Below are 22,969 nucleotides of genomic sequence, written 5' to 3'. Positions count from 1 at the left end.
TGGAAATGGAGATGTCGTACTTTTTATTGGCTCTTGTTTTACAAAAAGTAGAACTCCCTTTAACTGAAATGGAGATTTGCATGGATATGGCTCTGCAGTGACAGCCAAAAGCCAGTTAGCGGGCAGAACAATATGATGGAATTAATGTTTTAAGTTATAGTGATAGAAAAGGGAATACATGACTAATCAATGCGATAAAGTGTTATTGTATTTAAACTGTAACCACCACAGATGGTGTTTTGGGGGGTTTTCTTCAACCGTTGAATAAAAAATCCCCCAAATCCCCCAAAATAGAACACTTTTACCATCCATAATTCAAAATTTGGGGATAATATCTCAAAATGTCAGGTTATTTATTTATCATAAAGAGTTGGCTACTATTTCAAAATAACTCACAATTGAGAAATTTACTTTAAATTTTGAGTTCTTAAGTCAAAAGTTTGAAATAACCTGAAATTAGTGGAACTTTTTTGTTTTTCAGTGGTTGTATTTTTTTTTTTCTTTTGTCATGCAGAGCTAAGTCGAAATTTCGACTTACTGAGTAAGTTAACCGAAATTTTAACTTGTAGGTTCCAAGTTTAAAAACATTTTTTTTCGGTGGCAGAATCAAGTTTCCATGCCACAGACGTCACACCGCCGGACTGTTTTACCGTTCTTTTGCCGCACGGTGTCGCCATTTTATCCGAGGAGACGAAAACAGACCGCCACGCCTGTAGGCGGACCCGCACAGTCGTAGCCAGTATCAGCAGACCAGACACTGGATACAGACAACAACAGTGACAGACCGAGACCGTATTTCTGTTTGCAATCAGCTATGGGTGTAGTCTAAGAAGAGGACACAGTAGCGCACCACAATATACCTCGAAGTTTTATCCTCATGAAGGAGCTCCGTCCTGGCTGAGTTTGGGAGATGGGAGTACTCAATATTGCAGACCAGGTACGCTGGAAGAAAGCGCTCCGAATTTGTGCTGTGGCGCAGTCTATTTGCTGGGAGAGACTCTGCTCTTGTGCGCAACATACTACGTCTTCTCCGCCGAACGGCTTGCTTTCATTATTAGCTCGCGGCGGGTGCATGCATATTTAGCCGGATATTCGCATGGTAATGGTATTATTTGAAAAGATTAGCAATCTTCGTCTTTTAAATGTTAATCTGTGAGGGGTTTTTTTGTTTTACTTTTTAATTTTTTTGATGGTGTAGTTTAGGCCCTGGTCTGGGTCAGGGCCAGCTCTGTTGCAGAATTAGCTAACAGAAGCCATTTGGCTAGCTGACGTAAGTAAAAATGGCCTATAGGCCTCAGCCAAAGGCTTGGTGTATCTGCTGGAAGCAAACAAGAAACCCATTCAGTTACACACAGTAAAAATATTCAGTGAAACATTTAATGTCACGGGAGTACATTTAACCTCTCCACTGCGCAGTTGACGGCTTTAACGATGGTTTAACCTCCTCAGATGAGACGTAGATGATGTGTGATGGTCGTATAAGAGTCAGCACGTAATTTTTTTGCAACGTTATTTGCAACGTAATTTGACTGATGTTCCTGTATTGCAGCCTCCTCTGGTCCAGGCCATCTTCAGTCGCAATGCTGAAGAAGTTCAACTATTATTGCACAAAAAGGAGGATGTCAATGCACTGGTATGAAGCAGATTCAGTTACCATGATCATGATTTTGAAGGACGTTACCCCCAAAAAAATACCTTTTAATTTTTTCCCCCCGCATATCAGGACCAAGAGCGTCGTACGCCACTTCATGCTGCTGCCTGTGTGGGAGACGTCCATATAATGGACCTCCTCATTGAATCAGGTGACTGAATTGCGTCCATCTATCTGTGCATTAACTATTGGTCACCTCTGTTAGCAAGTAATCCTAACACCTGATCATTGTTCCACAAAAATAAGCTTGCTCATTCTTGGTTCACTCGACCTCTGTATCACCTGAAATATAATTAAAATCTACTATGTAATATAGTATGTAATAGTGTTTCTGTTTCTGTATCACAGGTGCCAGTGTAAATGCTAAAGACCATATATGGTTGACCCCCTTGCACAGGGCAGCTGCTTCCAGGAATGACGTAAGCAATGTATTTCCTTTTTTTCGTTTAAGACTGATGATTTCCCAGTCAGATGACCTCATCATCTAAGTCTTTTATGTATTAATTTACAGAGATTATAATTCTTATTTAGACTTACACACTCATGAACTGCACTAAATTAAATGTGGGAAGCTGCAGATGTGATATGCACCTTAAGCTGTGGTGATTGCTTCCCTCTTCCCAGAGGGCAGTGGGTCTGCTGCTGAGGCGCGGAGCTGACGCAAATGCACGTGACAAGTTCTGGCAGACGCCTCTGCATGTGGCTGCTGCCAACCGTGCCTCGCGCTGCGCAGAGGCCCTGCTGACCCAGCTGAGCAACGTGAACATGGCAGATCGCAGTGGCAGGACTGCCCTGCACCATGCGGCGCAGAGTGGTTTCCAGGAGGTGAGGCTTAAGTGATTTGCTTTGTTTTTGAAGGACATAGTGTTTTCTTTGCAATAAAGTTCCTTCAATTTGTCTTGCAGATGGTTAAGCTGCTGCTGAACAAAGGGTCCAACCTGAGTGCCATCGATAAGAAGGAGAGACAGCCTATCCACTGTGCTGCTTACCTGGGTAAGCAAGTTTTACTTTTCTTGCCAAATAGCACTTACAGGAATGATGACAAGTGCCGGCCTGGGCTTTTAATCTGTTGAAATAAGTAGAACTTGTAATGAATTGTGTCTTTCTTGTATTATCCACAGGGCATCTAGAGGTTGTGAAGTTACTGGTGTCGCGCAGTGCTGACAAGAGCTGCAAGGACAAACAGGGCTACACACCTCTCCATGCTGCTGCTGCAAGTGGTCACATTGAAATTGTAAAGTACCTGCTTAGGATGGGGGCAGATGTGAGTAACTATGCAAGAAATATTTACCTTTAGAAAAGCCAAAGTAGTCTTCCCTCATGTCTGGTTTATAAATTGTGAGCGTCTGAGAGCAGCTCAGGGTGCACTTTATTTATTTTTCAGGCTTTTGGCACATTCTGATGTCGTTTTGTTCTGTTTTATTGTCAGATTGATGAGCCCAATGGCTTTGGAAACACTGCGCTTCATGTGGCTTGCTACATGGGGCAAGAAGCTGTGGCTACAGAGCTGGTGAACCATGGAGCTAATGTTAACCAACCCAACAAGTGTGGCTACACCCCTCTGCACCTGGCTGCCGTCTCCACCAACGGTGCCCTCTGTCTGGAGTTGCTGGTCAACAATGGGGCAGATGTCAACCAGCAGGTAGCTGTTTTGGTTCTTCTTCTTGTTTACTTTATTTCACTGCTTCTGAAAGTAGTGAAACTCCACATTTTTATTTAGGGCAGCTTTGCAAGAGTCAGAGTTGGAATAGTTGTAGATGGGTTGATTAGATTATTCGATCCTTTGGCCATTCTGACAACATATACAAATATTAAGAAAAAAAAGAACCAAACGAAATCCAGGTCCCAAGGTTTCATTTACCATTTATGATTTCTCAGTTTCTAGTTTACAGTGCCTTAATAAGAATATTACTGCACATTTTTGTTGAAGAAAATTATCAAACGAAAATCTATAGGTGCCTTTATCCTAGTGCCAGAGTGCACCGGCCCAGGTTTAAGTCTGGGCTGTCTTCCCTCTTTCTCTCTTGCTCTCTACTTTTCTGTCTATCTTCACTGCTCCACTATCTAAAAAGGCAAAAATGCCCCCCATGCATAAGATCTACCCTGAAATGTGATTGTTACCCCCTGCAGAGCAAAGAAGGGAAGAGCCCCCTGCACATGGCAGCCATTCACGGACGCTTTACACGCTCTCAGATCCTCATCCAAAATGGTAACACAGAGTGTCCGGTCTCATATTTATTTTTATTTTATTATAAGATCATGTCACTGTCTCTTTCTCTTCTGTTAATGGGTCTTTGATTTACTCCCTGTACTCTGATTTCCGTCAGGTGGGGAAATTGATTGTGTGGATAAGTATGGCAATACCCCTCTCCACGTTGCTGCTAAGTACGGCCATGAACTGCTGATCAGCACTCTGATGACCAACGGAGCAGACACGGCCAGGTATCAGACAACTTTAAGTGGTGTTGCTGATGTAGTAATGTTACTGTGAGGTTATAGAAATGGTTTAAAGCATAGCCCAATATGAGGGTGCATTAAAGTTTATGTTTCACGATGTAAGACGCTTGGTTGTAAGTAGATGCATTTGTACCATCGACTGTTTTGTTTCTTCTTTGCAGACGTGGGATCCATGGAATGTTCCCCTTGCACTTAGCTGTGCTGTACGGGTTTTCAGACTGTTGTCGCAAGTTACTCTCCTCAGGTTTGTTTAATAAATGTGTGCACTCTTCTTTACACTAATCCCTTACCATCTGTGTCTGTGTATTACTTTGAGATAGTTGTTACCTCCAGCTGTTTGCTCATTGCCCCACAGGTCAGCTGTATAGTATAGTTTCATCTATGAGTAAAGAGCATGTACTATCAGCTGGGTTTGACATAAACACCCCTGACAACTTTGGGAGGACCTGTCTACACGCTGCTGCCTCTGGAGGGTGAGATGCAGAATCTGGTTTAACACTAAAATATTAAAATGAGCAGAAATGTTGCACATGCATTACATTAAATTGTTTACTTCCATTTCATTTATTCTCATGATCTTTTTTTTTTTTTTGTTTTTTTTCCAGAAATGTTGAATGTCTGAACTTGCTTTTAAGTAGCGGTACCGACTTGAATAAGAGGGACATAATGGGAAGGTGAGTCCTGCTCATCTTGTTCAGGTGTCATCTGGTTTTAAACAGCATCTGAGTATCATGTCCTGCATACTCAACACAGGTTAGAATTCAAAGTGAGGACTTTTTTCTGTCTGCAGGACACCGTTGCACTATGCGGCTGCTAATGGGAGGTACCAGTGCACTGTGACCCTGGTGAGCGCTGGCGCTGAGGTCAACGAGCCTGACCAGACAGGCTGTACTCCCCTGCACTATTCTGCTGCCTCTCAAGCCTTCAGCAGGTTAGACACTTGTTAATCTCCTTCTCTCTGTTTTCTGTTTGAAAAGACCGAGTCAATACAAGCTACCAAATTCAGCCCAAGTCAAAAAGTCAACTGTTATTTTAGAAAAATGGCTGGCTGATTTTAAAAACTTGTAATATAGATACGTTATTTTGCCTCTCATCCAAAAGCAGGGGTCTCAAACTTAAATGAGCTGTAGGCTACTGCTGGCACTGTCATCTCATGTGAGGGCCACTTTACTAACTACCAAATAAACAAATTGGTACTCTCTTTCTGGCCTTACACATGGCAGCACTTCTGCTATAATTTTGTTCGTATTTAACAAAATAAAAGCACAGGCCGAAGTGTACACGTTAGTTTTTGACTGCTAGTGAAAATTTTTTCTTTACAAATAACTTTTTCACTGGACTAAACACAGCCAATCCCTCAACATGTTTGTACATTCTGCTCATATTGCCTTCATATTAAATATTTTTTTTTGCTTTTTAAAGAACTTATTTTAACATTGCACTTAACAACAAACAAATCCTCCCTAACAAAAAAAAGTAACTTCAAGGGCCAAACTGCATTATGTTTTTTCACGTGGGCCACAAGTTTGAGACCCCAGTCCAAGAAGCTTCTTCAGTTCTCAAACATGTGATGGTTGTTTTAGGTATTTGGGTGTTCTAAAACAGCAGCTCACACTTTGATGCAAGGTGTGAGATGGGGTTGAAATGCCTGGGAAGGCATCTCAAAACTGAATCATCAGTGGCTGATAAGTGGTGTCATAATCCACCACCTCTAAACGATGGTTGTTCACAGTGGATGTGGTCCCTCGTTTACTCCTCTTTCAAACCGGCTGTCTTCACGGTCCTGCACCCTTTAAATGCAGGTGTACACTTGTTGAGGTGGATCTGGTATTTTGTGCCATGTGTTTGTGGAAGAATTATTTTGTTTCTCCATGTTAAGGTCTGAGCACTACTCACAGCAGACACTACGTTTTCCTCTGTATCGGATAAACTGTTCTCGCCAGCCTATACAGACAAATATGACTCTATATATGACCCATATGAACCATCAAGTTTGAGAAGTTAAGTTTTAACCACGTCACAGCATAATTTAGGAAAGTTTGACTAAATGGAAGCATTTCTCGTTTGTTTCAGAGTTGATCGTCATTTTTCTGGGAGCCATCAGAATGATGAGGATGAGGCAAAGGAGTCATACTTGTAAGTTCTGGTTTTGTTTTTTGTTTTTTTGGGGTTTTTGTTTTTTTTGTCTTTTCATCACCTGACCATAACCGGTTAATTGTAGGCAAATTACATGTCTTCTTTATGTCTTTTTTTTCTTCTTCTAATAACAGCTGCTTGGAGCATCTTTTGGACAATGGTGCTGATCCATCAATGGTGAATTCAAAGGGTTACAGTGCTGTTCACTATGCAGCTTACCATGGCAACAAACAGAATCTGGAGCTGGTGAGTTTCCTGTTTTGAACTCACCAAATAACTTGGCCCATAGATTAATCAGTCATCTCACACGTTTTGCATCAGGTTGGGGATTAGTTCATGAGGCTAATGACAATTTATGTAACATTTTCTTTTACTAGTTTCTGTTGGGTCTAAACTCAGACCCCGCTGTATCTAAGACTTATTCCCATGAAAGAAAAGCAAGGCAACAACGTTCGATTTCTTGCGCAAGGGAGGCCTCTCGTCTGTGACCAGCACGTTGAAATGACCACACTGGTGGCCTCCTCTCGCCGCCTTTTATTGACAAACTTCAAACAATAGTTTACAAAACACCTCCCCTTGCAACCCCCCTTTGGTTACAAAGACAAGGCACTGTATGTAAATGTATACACTGAGTGTGTGTGTGTGTGTGTGTTATGTGAGAATGTGTGTGTGTGTGTGTGTGTTGGTCAAAGGGTCATAAAACCTAAAAGCAGGAACAACATCCTTGGTCATAAAGAGGGTAGTCTTCCCCCACACCCAATGTATGGTTTACCAAAGATAACACAGTGAAACCATACAAAGGGTAGGAAGCTCTACCAAACATCAAACAGATCTTCAAGTTAGGATGTATCTACAATAAAACCTCCCCCAGCACAGAGTGGCTGGAGAGGTGGTCAGGATCAAAGGAATGGCTTTGATCCTACTGCTTAAACTAAGACTGTACAAATTTAAGAAACACAATGGCAACATTCAACAATTAGACTTAACAGTTTCTTTCCTAAATTACACAACATCAATTCTTCTGCCTTGCTTTCAGCTCTTGGAGATGTCCTTTAATGCACTAGGAGACATAGAGAGCAGCATTCCAGTCAGTCCACTGCATCTTGCTGTAAGTGTTGCACTCACTTGCAGTCACTTCTGCTCATCTTCAGCTTCATAATCTTAACTAAATGCAAAATTGTGACTACCTTCCTCTGCTCGTTCAGGCTGATAAGGGCCACTGGCAGGCTTTGCGTGTGCTCACGGAGACAGCAGCATATGTGGACATGCAGGACGCTGCAGGCCGTTCTGTACTCTACTTGGCTGCACAGAAAGGCTACGCACGCTGTGTGGAGGTGCTATTGGCCCAGGGGGCTTCCTGTCTCCTCAATGACAACCGCCTCATGTGGACTCCAATTCATGTTTCAGGTATCTGAGCTGGAAGATTTCTTGATACAGCAATGTTTGTGATTCTTTCCCACAAGTCGATTTTGTGTTTCGTTTTTGTTTTTACCTTGTAATTGTTCTTTTGTATCTTATTACATTCCAGCTGTGAATGGACACTCTGACTGCCTGCGCATGATGATTGATTATGGGGAGGAGGGAGATCTCACTAACATGGCAGACAAATTTGGCCAGTGAGTTGTTTTATATTTTTATTTTTATTTTATTTTTATTTATTTTTTCATTCAGCTTCAAAAAACTTTTAATGCTTAAAGCTAACTTGACGAGTGAACATCCAGTGCTAAAGTGTATTTTTTGTTGCTTTTGTCCCCATCCAGGACCCCTCTGATGCTGGCTGTTCTCGGAGGACACACTGACTGTGTCCACTTCCTGCTAGAGAAGGGTGCCCTGCCAGATGCCAAGGACAAGAGAGGCAGCACAGCTTTGCACAGAGGGGTAGGTCAAAGAAACAACAGTTAACCTAGCATGCATGTCTTTGGACTGTGACAGAAAGCTGGAATACTCCTAAATGCCATCTCTGTTTGAAATATAGTAATTTAAATGTTGCCATTAAACTTGGAAGTTGTTATTAACAAACAAAAACAACATTGTAACTATAAAGCTGGTTTTTAACATGTGCCCCTGTTTGAAAATTCTAATGACAATGACAATGCCAGGTGCATCTTTCTGGTCCTGTTTCAGCTCTTTGATGGATTTTCTCCCTATTTTTTTTTTTTTTTCTTTTTTCCAGTTGTAAAATTGTCATCAAATGTTTTATAAACTGGACACTACTCAGATGCACAAAGTTTTCACCTGTTAGTCCTATGCAAATGCATGTTGCTGCAAAAATACCCAAATGCATGTTAGATTGTGTTGTCTTTGGCATTTTTTTTTAATTTTTTTTTTTAAAGAAAAAACAAAAAACAAAACTTGGTCACGTACAAGCACTGAACTAAAAATGAATGGAAAAAGCAGCCAGTATCCAAACAAAACTTTGAAAGACCTTTGGAAAGCCTGGAGAACTATACTATCGTTCAAGACCACTTTAGAAAAAGTCTGGCTCCTTGGAAGTAAAATGTAAAGGGGAAAAAAAAAAGTAATATTCTGAATTCAGTTTTTGACATTGAAGTTTAGCTCATTCCCCATTGTTTTTCGTTGCACAGGCTGTGTTGGGTCATGATGAGTGTGTGACAGCCCTGCTGGAGCACAAAGCTTCTGCTTTATGTCGGGACACCAAGGGTAGGACACCGCTGCACTATGCTGCATCCAGAGGCCACACAAAGATCCTGGCCAGTCTGGTGCAGGCCGCCATGGAAACAGACCCACAAGATAAATTGCTGGACAACAAACAATACACCCCATTACACTGGGCTGCTTACAAAGGTTTGCTCAGTTTAATGCCTAATCCCCAAACATTAATGTTACACATAATCACTGTCACATCTGTTGTCTCTAATGTTAAATGTGTGTTTGTGTGTTTGTTCTCAGGGCATGAAGACTGTTTGGAGGTTTTACTTGAATATAAAACATTTATCCATGAAGAGGGAAACCCTTTCACCCCCCTGCACTGTGCTCTGTGAGTATCTTGGTCTGGAAAAACGAATTACCTTTAGATAACATTAACTTTTCATTAACATGGTTTTCTTGCTGATAGGATGAATGGCCACTGCGGTGCTGCAGAAAGACTGCTGGAAACCTCTGGGGTCCACATGATTAACACCAGAGATGCCAAAGGAAGGTGAGGCTGCAGAATGAAAAGTACTTTATCAGGTTTTTAGGAATAAATTTGTTCAATTTAGAAAAAAAAAACAAAAACCTGGGACTTTTAGACTGTGCAAAAGATGACCAATGTGGAGCAATTGTGGTTACCAAATTGTGGTTATTGTTGGGGTTTCCTGCTTGTAGGGGTACCTTACAGTACAAAGCACCTTGAGGCAATTGTTGTTGTGATTTAGTGTGATTTTGGCTATAAACAAAAATATAGGGATAGGATGTGGAGTTAAATGTTACATAGTTTATAAATGGGCAAACATTTTCCCACATTCTCGACTGGGAGATCTTGGTGGAATATCCGAAACAGATCTTTAATAAAGGGGGCATAAAAGACAATTTAAAAAGACGTACAGCAGCCTGGTCCTGTTTGACCGCAAAGAGCTTGACAGGAAAGTTGGCTCGTAAGCACAGACATTTAACAGGGTTTTGTTTGTTTTGGGGTTTTTTTGTTTCCTGTCTCTATAGGACCCCACTGCATGCTGCTGCATTTGCTGAGGATGTCGCAGGACTTCAGCTTGTGCTTCGTCATGGAGCAGACATCAATGCAGTGGACAAAAGTGGACGCTCTGCTCTGATGGTAGCAGCTGACAAGGGACACAGCGGCACCGTGGGTAAGTACTACAACTGTTACTTATGTGGGATTTAGTTTTTGTTGCAGAATGTGAAACATTTCTATAACAATAAAAAAAAGAAAAAGGCAAATTAGTGCAACAAAAAAACAAAAACAAATTTTGTGTCTTGGTGTTGTCCAGCCATCCTCCTTCACCGGGCCAAGGCTGACCTGACACTGCTGGACGAGAATAGGAACACTGCCCTGCACTTGGCCTGCAGCAAGGTACACGTTAGTTTTTCACAAGATCCTCAGATCACAGGAATTCTCTAAGGAATATCTTTCTGTTGACATTTTATTATTATTATTATTATTATTATTATTATTATTATTGTTTTTATTTATTTATTTATTTATTTATTTAATGGTCATTTGTTTTATTCCTCAGGCTCATGAGATGTGCGCCCTGCTGATTTTGGGCGAGATCCACAGTCCCACTCTGATAAATGCCACCAACAGTGCTCTGCAAATGTGAGAACTTGGCAACATTTTAAACCAACAATAGATTTTTTTGTATATGTGGAATTAGACTGACACCCACAACATGCTGCATAGTCCATGTTTTTTCAAACGTGATTTTTTTTTTTCTCCCTTTCAACTGTAAAGTGTTAATATATTACATTTTTCATGCAGGAATCTACTTAATTTAGATTAATTAATTTGTAGAATTTATCCCCTGTATTGTTAAGATATTTTGCCATGTTGCAGTAACAGATGTACAGGAATTTAATTACTATCACTAGGATCTACATCTGAGCATTGGATTTAGGATGGATCTTTTATTGAATATCATGACTTGCATTTATTTATTTATTTATTTTCCCACACACTACCTTGTTTGTCCACAGGCCCCTCCATCTTGCAGCACGCAATGGCCTGGCTACGGTGGTGCAGGCACTGCTGAGTAGAGGAGCCACGGTGCTGGCTGTGGATGAGGAAGGTGAGCAACACTGAAATTGAGATTTTTCAGTTTGTTTCGTTTTTCTATAGATAAGAACACAAAAGGCAGTCCATTTTTAATCAGTTCATTTATTTTGTTAATCTTGTTACTGTTTGAGGGAAGTAATGTTGAAAGCAGATTTTAATAGGTCTGGTAAACAAACATGCATTGGCCACCAAACACTGCTACCATTATATCCAAGTGTTCTTTTTGTTTTTAGCTCTATATTATTACTGAAACTTGTGATCTTTATTAATGGCACATGGGTTAAATATGCAGGCAGTGGAATGATATTAAAGCCATTACTTATTGGATTTTGGCCCTTTATGTGCAGGTAGCCAGCGGTGAAAGAAAAAGATCTATTACCTTAATAACCTAATGTGCAAAATGTCTCTTTCTTCAGATGTAAAACATTTCATTGTGTTCACTAACTAACACAGACTTTGCATACATGTGGCTGTGCAGGTAGTGAGCAGTGGCCTTTCAGTGCTCTGAGGGTCATTGTCCAAAGGCAGCTGCTTTTGCACTGGGTGTGCCTGTGATCTAATTTGTAGAGGGTTTTTTCTGAAGTGCTTATTATTGCTTAGTTACAAAAGCTTCCTTCTTCAGTGCTGGATGACAGTGACAGACAGGATCATTGTAGACGATGTTGATGCAAGTCTCACCCCTTGATTTTGATTGGCCACTGAGATGGAAGCAACAATGTATGAGGCGAGTGTTCAGAAGTTGAGCTATACTGAATATTAAAGTGGTTTACCGATGCCTGTGGACAACAAACCATATACTGGAAGTGAGTCAGTAATAAGAGCTTTAAGAGGGGGAGCTGAGGCAAACTAAGCAATTAGAATTAAGAAAATGTAGTATTTCTCTGAAATTGTACCACTGAGTTACTTTTTAATTGTTTAAATGTTTCATTAGTTAATTATCGGTAGTTCCAATATTGATTAGAAAATCTCTGACACATGATGCTCTAATGTGCATTTTGATGTGGAACAGGACACACCCCAGCTCTGGCCTGTGCTCCCAACAAGGACGTGGCTGACTGCCTGGCTCTGATCCTCTCTACCATGAAGCCTTTCCCCCAGCGGGACCCTTCCTCCTGCTCCTGCTCCTCTCCTACAGTCTCCCCCTCCCCGGGTCTCAACTTGTTGAAGCACTGCGGCATCACTGCCGCCTGCGCCCCGCTGCCCAGCAACGGCCTCCACAACGGCTACGTCAAAGACCGTCACGGTGCACCAGTTGGCCTCGACGGGTGTCTGTCTGAGTGAGGCCACACGGCCCTCTCAGTCAGCTGCTATCACCATCATCACCACCAGGGGGCGACTCCCTTTAAAATGGCCCAGAGGACCAGGAGAGCACCCACCCACATGTCTGTTTTCTGTGTATGTATGTGTTTGTGTGTCTGTGTGTGCGTGAGTGTTTGGTCTTCTCTTGAGGTGCAGTCAAACCTAATATGCAATTAGATCCCATTCCTCCATCTCCTAATAGTGCTTAATATGTAGAGGCACATTGCTCTACAAGGTCACTCAGATAAAGTGTGGCATTCAAAATAAACACTAGCAATCTGGCCATCTCTAAATCATTTAACCCTTTAAAATCATGTTGACATAGTTATATAACCAACATTTAAGAGCATGTCTTTATCCTCGACTGTATTTCGCTTCATATCACTCACTATAAAGAAAGTCATATCATGTTAAATCAGTTGCAGTGACCTTGTAGAGGAACATACAGCCTTCCCAAATTAATGATCAAAGAGTTTCTTTGTTTTTTATGGTAATTACTTTCTTTTTTTTCTTTTTAATTTTGTTTTTAAATTGTCCGTTAGCCTAGATTTTTATGAAGGAACCACACAAGGGAAAAATCTAAATTTAGCTTCAGAGTGCAATGCTTGTGTACTACAGTACAATCTGCAAATTTGGAAAAGGGTCACAAAGATGTTAATTCCATAGTGTACTTTAAATGTACGGCCTAGAATTGTTTGGCATTTTAAGATAATTTGGTAATGCTGCTGAATACATTGGCATGCTCTCCTTCCAAAGGAGAGCCATGCTCGGGTCAGCATCGTAACATCGATCTGTTCTTAATGCTGGCTGACTTTTTTTTAAAGATGCTAAATAAGTGTTTGTTAAGCTAGAATGTTTCTAAGCATATAAGTTATGACCAAAGTTGATCAACACTACTATGGCTATAAATTATTTATTTGAGATGAACTGTACTGTATAGAGAAAGACAATAGATCTCGATATACCTCGTCAACTCGTTTAGCAGCTGCTTCATCTTCACCCAGGGTCCGTAGGCCTAATGTTCTCTTTTTGTAGGACTAGAGAACTACTGTAGGATAGTGACTGACTGAGGCCTTGTTTATTCTAGATGAAGGCTTTACTAGTAATATCTGCCAACAACACCTCATCAAAGCATCATATATCTGAGCACATAAGTGAACAAGCCATTTCAATTTATTTCCCATCTCTTTAACAGTGTTTTTAAGGAAAAGATTTTAGAATCTGAATGACCTGATTGTTGAAAAGAGTGATCAATTTTGGGTTTTGGCGCTAATGATGTTTTTGCTCTTTGTGTTTCTGAAGTTGAACTGGCCATCAGCATTGCGGTTTTAACAAGCTCTCTCTAAAGGAGTATTTCTCGGAGCTGATGAACTAGTCTTAAGCATCTAATAGCTTATAGGTCAACCGGTAAACGCTGATCAATTAGAACAGATTAAGGAGTATTGTCTGCTATTTTTATTGGGCAGTTTTCAAGCAATATTTTCTTTTGGCCTTCTTTTGTTTGGCGTTATTGAATAGACAATCACTGTCACAAGGGCTTTTGTTTCCCTGGAATGTGTTTTGATTTTTCTTTTTTTCTCGGGGGTTAGTTTTTTTTTTTTTTTTTAATATTTCATGGAAAAATAACCTAAAGACTAAACGAATGGCTCTGTGTGCCGGGCATTTTACTGTCAGTGTCAACACAAATGCACTGGATTGCCTTTATGGCATCTCATGAAATGCCTTTTTGACCCATGCCTTCCGTACGTAACACATCATTTCAGTTGGATTGCTTAATGGCAGAGAATGACGAGCCCTGAGACCAATCATGTCTCCACCAATTTGATTGGAACAGCATTAAACCACAGTATCTAGTGGGAATAAAACTGCCCGGCTTATCTTTGTGTCCCGGCATTATCAAAGACCAGGGAGTTTGAAATCCCTAATAGAATCAAATAGGGCTAAGAGGAAAAAGAGGGATCTTTGCTTAGGCCAATACCTGTTATTTAGATTTCAGGAATAGCAGAAATCCAAATATGTGCTTTTTTTGTGTTCATTTTTTTTGTCTCTTCACCCCATTTTCTGGTACTAAGCATACTAAAGATGATTGTACCGGACCACTAGAGCTGTTTGTGACTTTTAGATGTTGTACCTATGCTATTTTGTTGTTGTTTTTATTTTTAAAAACCATCGGCTGGTGGTTAAATTACACTGAGTCAGATTGTTTTCATTGGCGCGATAACTTCATATCCACAGGTAATGAAGTGGCACAATTGCACACGTTAGTTGACTGGATGAGAGATGAGGACCTAGGCTAGGCTATGTTGTTAAATACATCTTACAAAAACACTTTCGTATAATTGTATTTAACTTGGTTTTCTAAAACTGACAATAGTACACGTTAGGGCAGTGATTTCTGAGTTCATGATTCATAGTTTGCATTTAATACAACCTCTATAACTGACTGAAATGACGCGAAACTAATTGGTGAACCCCGGCCTTCGTTCTCTTGATTAGTTTATAGTTTTCTCGAGAACCAATATAATATTACTGGGGATAGGTACATACTTTGTAATCTCAGGATCTGTGCTGAAACAACAGGCAGAATTTATTAATCCAATCAGATCTCTGCAGGATTATTATGTCTACACTTTTCTTCTTGATGGGATGTTCCATAATTTAATTCCTTTTTAACCCCAATCCCACAGCACTTAATTAGATAGTCAAGCACGCACTTTAGTACATTCAGGTTCTAAGTGTGCAAAATAGAGCAGATGTAATGTATGTACTTATGTTTACATGCATGTGTAATGCTGCTGAAAACAGGAAAGAAGGGTTGTAAAAAGACAAGCAAAGGCTGCAATGAAATTGTACTCCAACAATGCATTATTTAAAATAGGGAAAAAAAGAAAGGAAAAAAAAAAAAAGGTGTATTTTTGGGGACAGTGTCCACTGCCCGCTCACTTGAGTTATCGGTTTCTGGGTGCATGGCCCAGCAGCGTGATATGGTTACATTACCCAGCCTACTGCTGACGATAGACTCTGGTCTAAGTCACTTAAAGTCAGTCCAATGATTTTTAAACACCTCAGGCAGGCTCCTCAAAAACTGCATACTCTTTCTGCCATCAGTAGGTGCTGTCAGGCCAGCCTGTCCAGGCAGGGGTGTCCTTTTTTAAAAATTTTTTTTGCTTGCCTCTTGTGATGTCCATATCTGACTAGTAAATGGAGCCATTGCCCCTTGCAACTATACAAGTCGTAACTGAATCCTTTTGTTTTATTACAGTGTTCTTATACATGCTTTTTTTTTCATTATTATTATAATTATTATTTGTGTGTACCAGTAATAACTGAATGATTGTGCACGGAGCTAGATCACGATTTTGATATAGCAACGATTAAACAAATGGAGCATATACAATATATCTGGAGTCAGAAACGGAAAGCAATGAAAGGTCCACTTGTAGCAATAGCGCACGTGCGTGTGTAATAGTGTGCAGCACAAATATTGCACTGCCATCCATTTAGGCCAGTTTAGTAAATCAAAGCATAAATGCCAATGGAAGATTTAAATGCGGGTTAGATGTCATAATCTTTGGTCACAAAAAAAAAGGCCTGATTGCCAAAATGTGTTAAGGGGGGAAACCCCTCTTAGTAAAGCAGCAATGGATTTATGCATTCAAGCAGTTTACAGTCTGACCATCAAATCTGAGCCATGAATTTTCTGACTGAAATGAATGTAGGGTCAGTTTAGAGCAGGACAAATTGCTTTCTCCCGACTTTAAACTGTTGCTCTTCATTTGTCTTGCATAGATATGATTATACAGGTAGCATGTAGTAAAATGATTCTCTGCATATTATACTGTGTGTGTAGTAGTCTTCCTGCATCGAAAGTCTGGATATTTCTTTTGGCATCATCATTGGTGTATAGGCTTACTGTTGTGAAATATCACTTTTCTTTCTCTATACATATTGTGTGGAGTGTAGCCTACAAGGTAAACGGAGGACAGGAGTTCAGATGAATTCAACATTCATATTCATCCATTCCATTGAGATTGCCTTACAGTACAGTAAAACAAGAGGGACAAGGTGGTCTTCAGTAGATACGATCACACGTTAAATAGCCTATATTTGACAAAAAAAATGCACCTAAGCTACACCCATTTAGTGCCATAGAAACCTTGATTTGCCTTTAGACATTAATCACATTTACTCAGTCCGTAACATATTCAGACATAGGCAGGAGTATTATAAATTTTGTGTTTGGAGCTGCATGCTTTTCACCAGTTATATTAGTCAAAAGAAAAGCTATAAATATTTGCATGGGATATTCATACTTGAAACCAAGTATTCTGTTTGGAAAAAAAAAAAAAATTGGTGTTGCTAGAAGTCTATTTTATAATTGGACATTTTTTGAAGAATATACTTAGTCCCTTTGGTATTGGCAAAGCAGTCCCTAGGTTTTGTGGTAAATAAGGTGGTTTGTAAAGTGTGTTACAAGGAGAAAAAAACAATTTTTGATGTCCAAAACTGCATGGTATAAATACAGAATAGAATTGATTTGCCTCAATGGATGTCTTGGTTCTTACTTGAAGTAAATTGCAAATTTCAATTCAACCCTCTGATCCACTGTTGAGCCTTTTGCCTTAAAAGCTATAAAAGAAAATGATACCTGGCAGTACCTGTTTAGTTGTCACCTTCAGAGTTATGCTGCTAGGTTGGATTGCTGAAAAAGAAAATTGGCTTCTTTTTTTTTTTCTTCCTTCTTTTGTTTGGTCTTACAAAAATCTCTGGGTGTCAAGAAGCACACAAATAAATTGAGGTAGCACATAGCTCAAGGTTGCCATGGTGCAGAGATTGCTCGGAGTGGTTGGGATCTCGCCATATTTTCCACTGTGAATGAATTCAGAGTTCACTCGTAAACAATCGACTTTGGCTTATGTAATATCTAGAGCCAAACGACCGGGGTGGGGGGTGGGGGGAGAGCAGTGGTGTACCTCAGAAATATTCAGACAGAAAAGAAATTCTTGCTTGTACAGCTATGCTAACAAAGAGTTCAGATCTTTCGATCCATTTCGTTGTGAGTTGTGTAATTCTGCTTAAACCAGCCTAAATCAGATGTATCTACGCGGAAGTGTTTGATTAGTGTCAGTAGATGTCTCATGTTTCCTACCTTGCGAAGGGGCAGCCAACTGCACTTTGTACTTTTTATTGGACCTGCAGTTTTACCTCATCAGTGATCTTTTGTGTGACAATGCTGACATTTATCCTCTGTGATTTTGGGGGGGCGGGGGCGTTCTTTCTTTTTTTTCCTTCCTGATGCCAGTTGTGAAGATTTCTCTTGTAGTGTGAGTGACTTTTCAACATATGCATGTCGAACCTAAACATGCACAAGCCCTTTTATTCTTCTTTTTTTCCTTTTTGAATTGAAAACTGAACTGAAAAGCTTAGTTAACCCTGTTGCGACATGTTTCTATTCATTACGATCAACCAATGACTCTGTTATCTGACGCAAGTCATGTGGAGCGAAGGGTAGAGTCTAAGTTAAGGTGGGAAATGAAGGTAGCTATAAAACTTTACCTCTGTAAGTCAGAACAATACAAGTTTTACATTATGACTAATGCTCGTTTGACCACCTTCCCTGCCTGAACACTTGGTCATTAATTTCCCCCACCAATAAGACCTGTGTAATATCGAACACAGTGTTGGCATGGTGCCTTTTATTTGTTACTACCGAAAGGTACGGTCTTCCATTTGTATTTCCCAGAAGCCTTATATTGGGAAAGAGAAATTACACTGAACATACATGACTACAGTAGATGGGCTCATACTCCCACTGAGCATTATTACTTCAATCTAGTGTGATCCAAGTTAAAACAACGAAAACAAACAAAACACTCTAAAGAACTCCTACAGTTTTAGTCTGGATTTCACTATTTGCTCCCTTCGGGAGGCTGAATAACTTGCACAGTACTGATGCGATTTAGGGCACATCAAACATCAGATGGATGAGGATCAATAGTACGAAAGCACAAATCCAAAGAAGGCACCTCGGGGCTCAGCTGGCTCTCTCAACAATAAGAAGCGAAGGAGCCTATAGACCAAATTGAGGCAAAGAAGTGAGGAAAAACATCTAACTCTAGTGCAGGAAACATGAGGTTTGATTGTCAGTAACACATTAACTGTAGAAAGACCATTGCCTGGAATTTCAGAGCTTTCTTCTGATTGTTCTTCTCAACTCTTGGGTATTCGTTGACGGTTAGTAACTTCACAGTGCAGATTGTGAAACGATGCGGTACCTGAATTCAACATCAGACATAGGTAAACTGTTTGTTGTGACTGTGTTGCGATTTGATTGTGGAGATTGTTTTTTGTCTTTTATTTTTAGGCTAGACTGACTACAAGTAGGGTTGCAGTAGTAGCTGTGTGCAGTGTTAATAACAGTGTGATCATATTATAGGAGTGACGTAACATTTGTTGTCTTACTTCGACATTAAGGCATGGATCATCTTCTCTCAAGCTGACCTCGTTTGAAATGGAAGATAAAAGTGCAATAACCTTTTGTTTATCATTGCTTCCTCAGTTGGGAAAAATATTTAATATGCCCTTTTTTTTGTTAACACCAAAAGTCACTCATCTGTAGCAAATGAAGGATTTCAAGTGGTCCTCTTGTTTGTGATCAGAGAGGTGGCATTTGATTGTGGAGTGTGTGATATTCCATTCTTAAAACTGTGATCGACATACATCTTTAACAGCTGCCTGCTCAGACAAAGGACCCTGCACAAGTTGATAAATTTGAGTAGGAGCATTTTTTCTTCTTCTTTCTTATGGATGGACTTTGATGGTATTGTAGTTTGGACTTCTGGTTTAATAGCCGGTGTAGACATGTTCATTTGCATGTGTAGATGTGTATATGCATCCTTTCTTCCTCCTTGAATGAAATGTTTTCTCAAAAAAAACACAAAAAATATATTTAGACCTGCTGTCGGCGATGTATGCGGATAAATGGAAATATGAAATGCCTTATATTTGTTTTCAATGTTAAGCATTAAGGGTTCTTACGTGTCCCTCCCTTTTCAGTGTGTAGCCTAAAGCTTGTACAGTTAAGAAACTCATGAGATTTATATCTACTGTATAGCCTGTGTGTTTTCAGAATTTGTTACTTGGAGGTCCTGTGATTGTGGTTTTAGAGAAACATTCCCCTTGAAAGTGCCGTTTGTTTTCACCAGCAAAAGATGTGTCTTTGGGGGGAAACATTTATTTACACGAAGGAAAACAAATGTTCGAAACACTTTCCAGTGTTTACCGTCGAACTGAATGACACAACGCATTCGTGCAGTTGAACCAAGGCAGCAATCTTCTGACGGAGCACCTTATCGACATGCTCCTTCTGTGAGCCCATAATAGAAGTAGTCTCTCACCAAGCTTGATTACTCTAAAGCAGAGCCATATCAAAGAATTTGCCCATTAGGAGCCCCCTTGAATGTGTTATTAGGAATAGCTTACTGTAGGAAAGGATGTATACTGCATGTTCTGTGACATTTTAGTAGTGGTTGTCCCTCTTTCTTTTTTGTTTCTCCGTGTTTTTATGTTTAGTCTGCTTCACTGTAGATGTTGCCACCTCGTTGCAACTCACGAGCTATTAACAATCCTCTCACAACTGGACTTAAAGCAGGCGTTGATCTGCTGCTGATGCAGCCTTAAGTCATTGCGAGTTTTAAAAAGGAAACGCTAGATTAATGGGTTGCCTGTTTTGTGTTTTTTTTTTTTTTTTTTTTTTTTTTTTTTTTTTTGAGTGGCTTATTATGGGGTAATGACAAAGGAGCTCTTATCATGAGTGGAAGGACTTTGAATCAGGTCATGTGATGAATTACAATCAAAGAGTTTCACAGTGCACCTTCATAGAAAGTTAAACAAAAAAAAAAAGTTGGCTTGTCCACCCAACATTCCAAAGTTGATTTAATTTTCCACAGTCCTGTCCCTCTGATTGAGAATTTTTATTTTTTTTCTCTTTGCTGGTGAATGAAGTGGGCGTGTGTGTCAACGACAGGGTTCCCTATTTAGCCTAACGCTGATTACCTCATTTACAAATCTGCAAATACACTATTCTACTGTGTGTAAAGGAGTCAATGCCATCACCAGCAGCGCGGTCTCGAGACCTGTGATGACAACAGGACCAATGAAGTTGAAATTAGTCAATTTTGAAATATGACCAGTCTGGGAATATAGGGTTAAGACACGATTCAGACATTTTTTTTTCTTCTTCTTTTTTTGTGTAAAGATGAATGAGCCTCTTAAGATTTCTTTAACTAGTACATCACCACAGCTGCTACCCCAGTCAATGCAGGAGCTGTCAGAAAGCTGCAGATACACTTTTGTTTTTTTTAAATAGCCAAGTCAATATTCAAAGTTAAAATCAAACACTTGTTAAAACACAGCTCGTCAAACTCCAACTGGACTAGCAGCTGTTGGCACTAGCATGGTTCAGGAAGCCTGGTGTGTCACAATTGTTTAAGTGAACGATTGCGTTAGCGTCACTTGCTGTTTTTTCAGTAGCATTTCTCCTACCTCCTTGTTTTGCAGCCTTGAGTATTGTTCGTCTCTCCACCTGTTCTGACTTACAAAAAAAAAAAAAGTTTATTCACAGTGCGGGAATACAGATTTATCATAAGCAATGGTAGTTATACATAAAGTGTGCTTGGTTGTGCTGTATGTGTACTTGTCTATTTGACGTTTGGAAAAAAAAATATTTATGAGAAGCATTTATATGACAAAATACCACTGGAATGTGAAGCCAGACAACGTTATGATGCAGATTATGATGATAGTCTATCCCCTTTAACATTCAGTGGCGAATGGTCAGAGGAATCATCTTTTTAAGAAAATGAATAACCATTGGCTTTATATTTTAACAGCATTTATTTCTTTGGTTTCCTCTTATACATATACTTTCCCTATCTAGCCCTATGCTATACAATATTTCAACGTTTACAGCTTCCTTTTGGGTCAGCCATTTATTTATTTATTTTCATTATTTTTATTTTTTCTCCCCCCTACAGTTGTAATGATATCACAGGTTGTCACAGGGATGATAGTAAGGTGTATTTGTAAATGTGGATGAGTTTGAGCCCCTCGAGCCGTATGCCTTTGAATCCATCTGTCCACTCTGTACCAAATTCTGCTACACAGGCGTCTTGTTTCCGCACTGCCCCAACATTTTACATCCAGTTTTGACTACAAAGGGGTACGGGACAAAGGTGAAAGGTTTGAGGTTTTTCAGACCAGGCCCCACCATCCCACCACCCTCACACCCACCCAACAGCTCACCCATGCCTACTCTAAAACAGGACCAGCCCAACTCCCCCACCCTTCCCCTCTCACCCACCGTCTCACCTTTAACCTCAAGCCATTCATTTTTCTGTTTTTGTTTTATTTTAATTTTTTTCGACAATGCAATCCTGAAAGCACTTTGCCTTGTTATTCCTTTGTGTGAACATGTGAATGATAATTTGTTACAGAAATGTTAAATATGTAAAAGATCATTCACTGTTTTGGAAAAACCTGCATCTGTCTTTCTGACGTTAAAAGGAAAAAAAAAAACAATTTAGTGACATTAAACCTGAATCTATTTTATAAAATGTTTGCTGCAGCCAATTGGTCTCGTCATTCAGTATTGTGGCTTAGGGTTGTTTGTGTTCAATAAAGTGCTATTGCTAAATATTTCTTGAGTCTGGAGTTATTTATGTTTTTCGTGTGTTGTGTTTTCTGCAGTGTCTTTCAAACTAGGAACCCAAGAAAAAAAACATATAGCTGAGAAGACATTTTAAACCTTTTAATGTGTGTGTATGTGAGAATCTACTTGAGGCTTGAGGTTTCTCAACTCAAATGAGGAACTGACAAAGCAAAGAACTTGACTGTTTTTACCACCACTGTTAGCTCGCATTTTATAGTAGTATGATGGGAGTGTATTGGACTTTGACCTTTGTGTGTTACTCATAAGGAATTTATATACTTCTTAAAGTGTTTGTTTTTGTGCAAAATACAGTAACAAGCGACATTAAAATATTGATCTGCTGGAGTTTATACGAGATTGAACCACTAGTTTCATAAGAAACTAATGTAATAAAATGACTGACTTGCATGCAAAAGTAATGTGAATATTGCTGTAACTAGCTCTAAGTTTCCTCACATATTTATAAGAGTACCAGTGCAGTTCAATGACACAGTGTCAGTGTTGGAGGAGCATGCACTCACACTGTTATAGACTGAGTCATTCATTTCAGTGTGCGCCCTGTTCTGCTAAACCAGATCCACCCACTCTGCATAAAGTGCATTTTCTGTCTGGATATTTCTACCTATTTTTTTTTCCCCCTTCCTGTTTACCTTCTGTCCTAAATATAACATCATGTTCTTTCACGGCTGAGAAAGAATCGTGTCATATTTGTGTGGCTGTGCTGTGGAACGGAGCAACCCTCCGTTTCTTTATGCTTTGCTAGGAAAATGGCAAATGGTTTCAGCAATTCAGTTACATGCACAGACATATCTTGAAATTTGGTATATTAGGCAGTTTGCACAACTCCAACAAGATTGAAAATCAATATTTGGTATTCCTAAAGGACGCCTGAACTCTCTTAGACACATTTTAGTCTTTAAGTAGTCTTCAGGAATAGTTCTATAAGCATCTTGAAAGAGATTCAAAGTTCTTCTTTGGATGTTGG

The 22,969-nt window shown here is 39.8% G+C and overlaps 1 protein-coding gene across 1 annotated transcript; it reads left to right on the top strand.

Moving 5' to 3' along the window:
- The first annotated feature begins 748 nt into the window (after window positions 1-748).
- On the top strand, window positions 749-21,971 carry ankrd52a (ankyrin repeat domain 52a). The gene is made up of 28 exons (XM_004560422.4): window positions 749-937; window positions 1,550-1,633; window positions 1,724-1,802; window positions 2,000-2,070; window positions 2,276-2,476; window positions 2,557-2,644; window positions 2,773-2,915; window positions 3,081-3,293; window positions 3,782-3,860; window positions 3,979-4,093; window positions 4,270-4,352; window positions 4,464-4,581; window positions 4,714-4,782; window positions 4,899-5,039; window positions 6,182-6,244; window positions 6,379-6,490; window positions 7,281-7,352; window positions 7,450-7,651; window positions 7,773-7,860; window positions 8,005-8,122; window positions 8,830-9,049; window positions 9,155-9,242; window positions 9,321-9,404; window positions 9,905-10,050; window positions 10,192-10,274; window positions 10,438-10,520; window positions 10,898-10,989; window positions 11,986-21,971. Exons 1-28 carry the CDS (start codon window positions 911-913, stop codon window positions 12,255-12,257), a joined length of 3,234 nt encoding a protein of 1,077 aa, XP_004560479.1. The 5' UTR covers window positions 749-910; the 3' UTR covers window positions 12,258-21,971.
- Window positions 21,972-22,969: the final 998 nt, after the last annotated feature.

The sequence above is a fragment of the Maylandia zebra genome, linkage group LG20 (genome assembly GCF_041146795.1).
Source record: "Maylandia zebra isolate NMK-2024a linkage group LG20, Mzebra_GT3a, whole genome shotgun sequence".
In the NCBI taxonomy this organism is placed as follows: Eukaryota; Metazoa; Chordata; class Actinopteri; order Cichliformes; family Cichlidae; genus Maylandia; species Maylandia zebra.
The sequence above is the reverse complement of the archived record's forward strand: the minus strand, read 5'-3'. Positions and strand labels throughout refer to the sequence as shown.

Excerpts from the sequence above, each read along its gene's own strand:
- ankrd52a (XM_004560422.4), top strand. The coding sequence starts at position 911 with ATGGGAGTACTCAATATTGCAGACCAG. Across the intron at positions 2,645-2,772 it reads CCACTGTGCTGCTTACCTGG|GGCATCTAGAGGTTGTGAAG; the intron begins GTAAGCAAGTTT and ends TATTATCCACAG. Across the intron at positions 4,353-4,463 it reads TCGCAAGTTACTCTCCTCAG|GTCAGCTGTATAGTATAGTT; the intron begins GTTTGTTTAATA and ends ATTGCCCCACAG.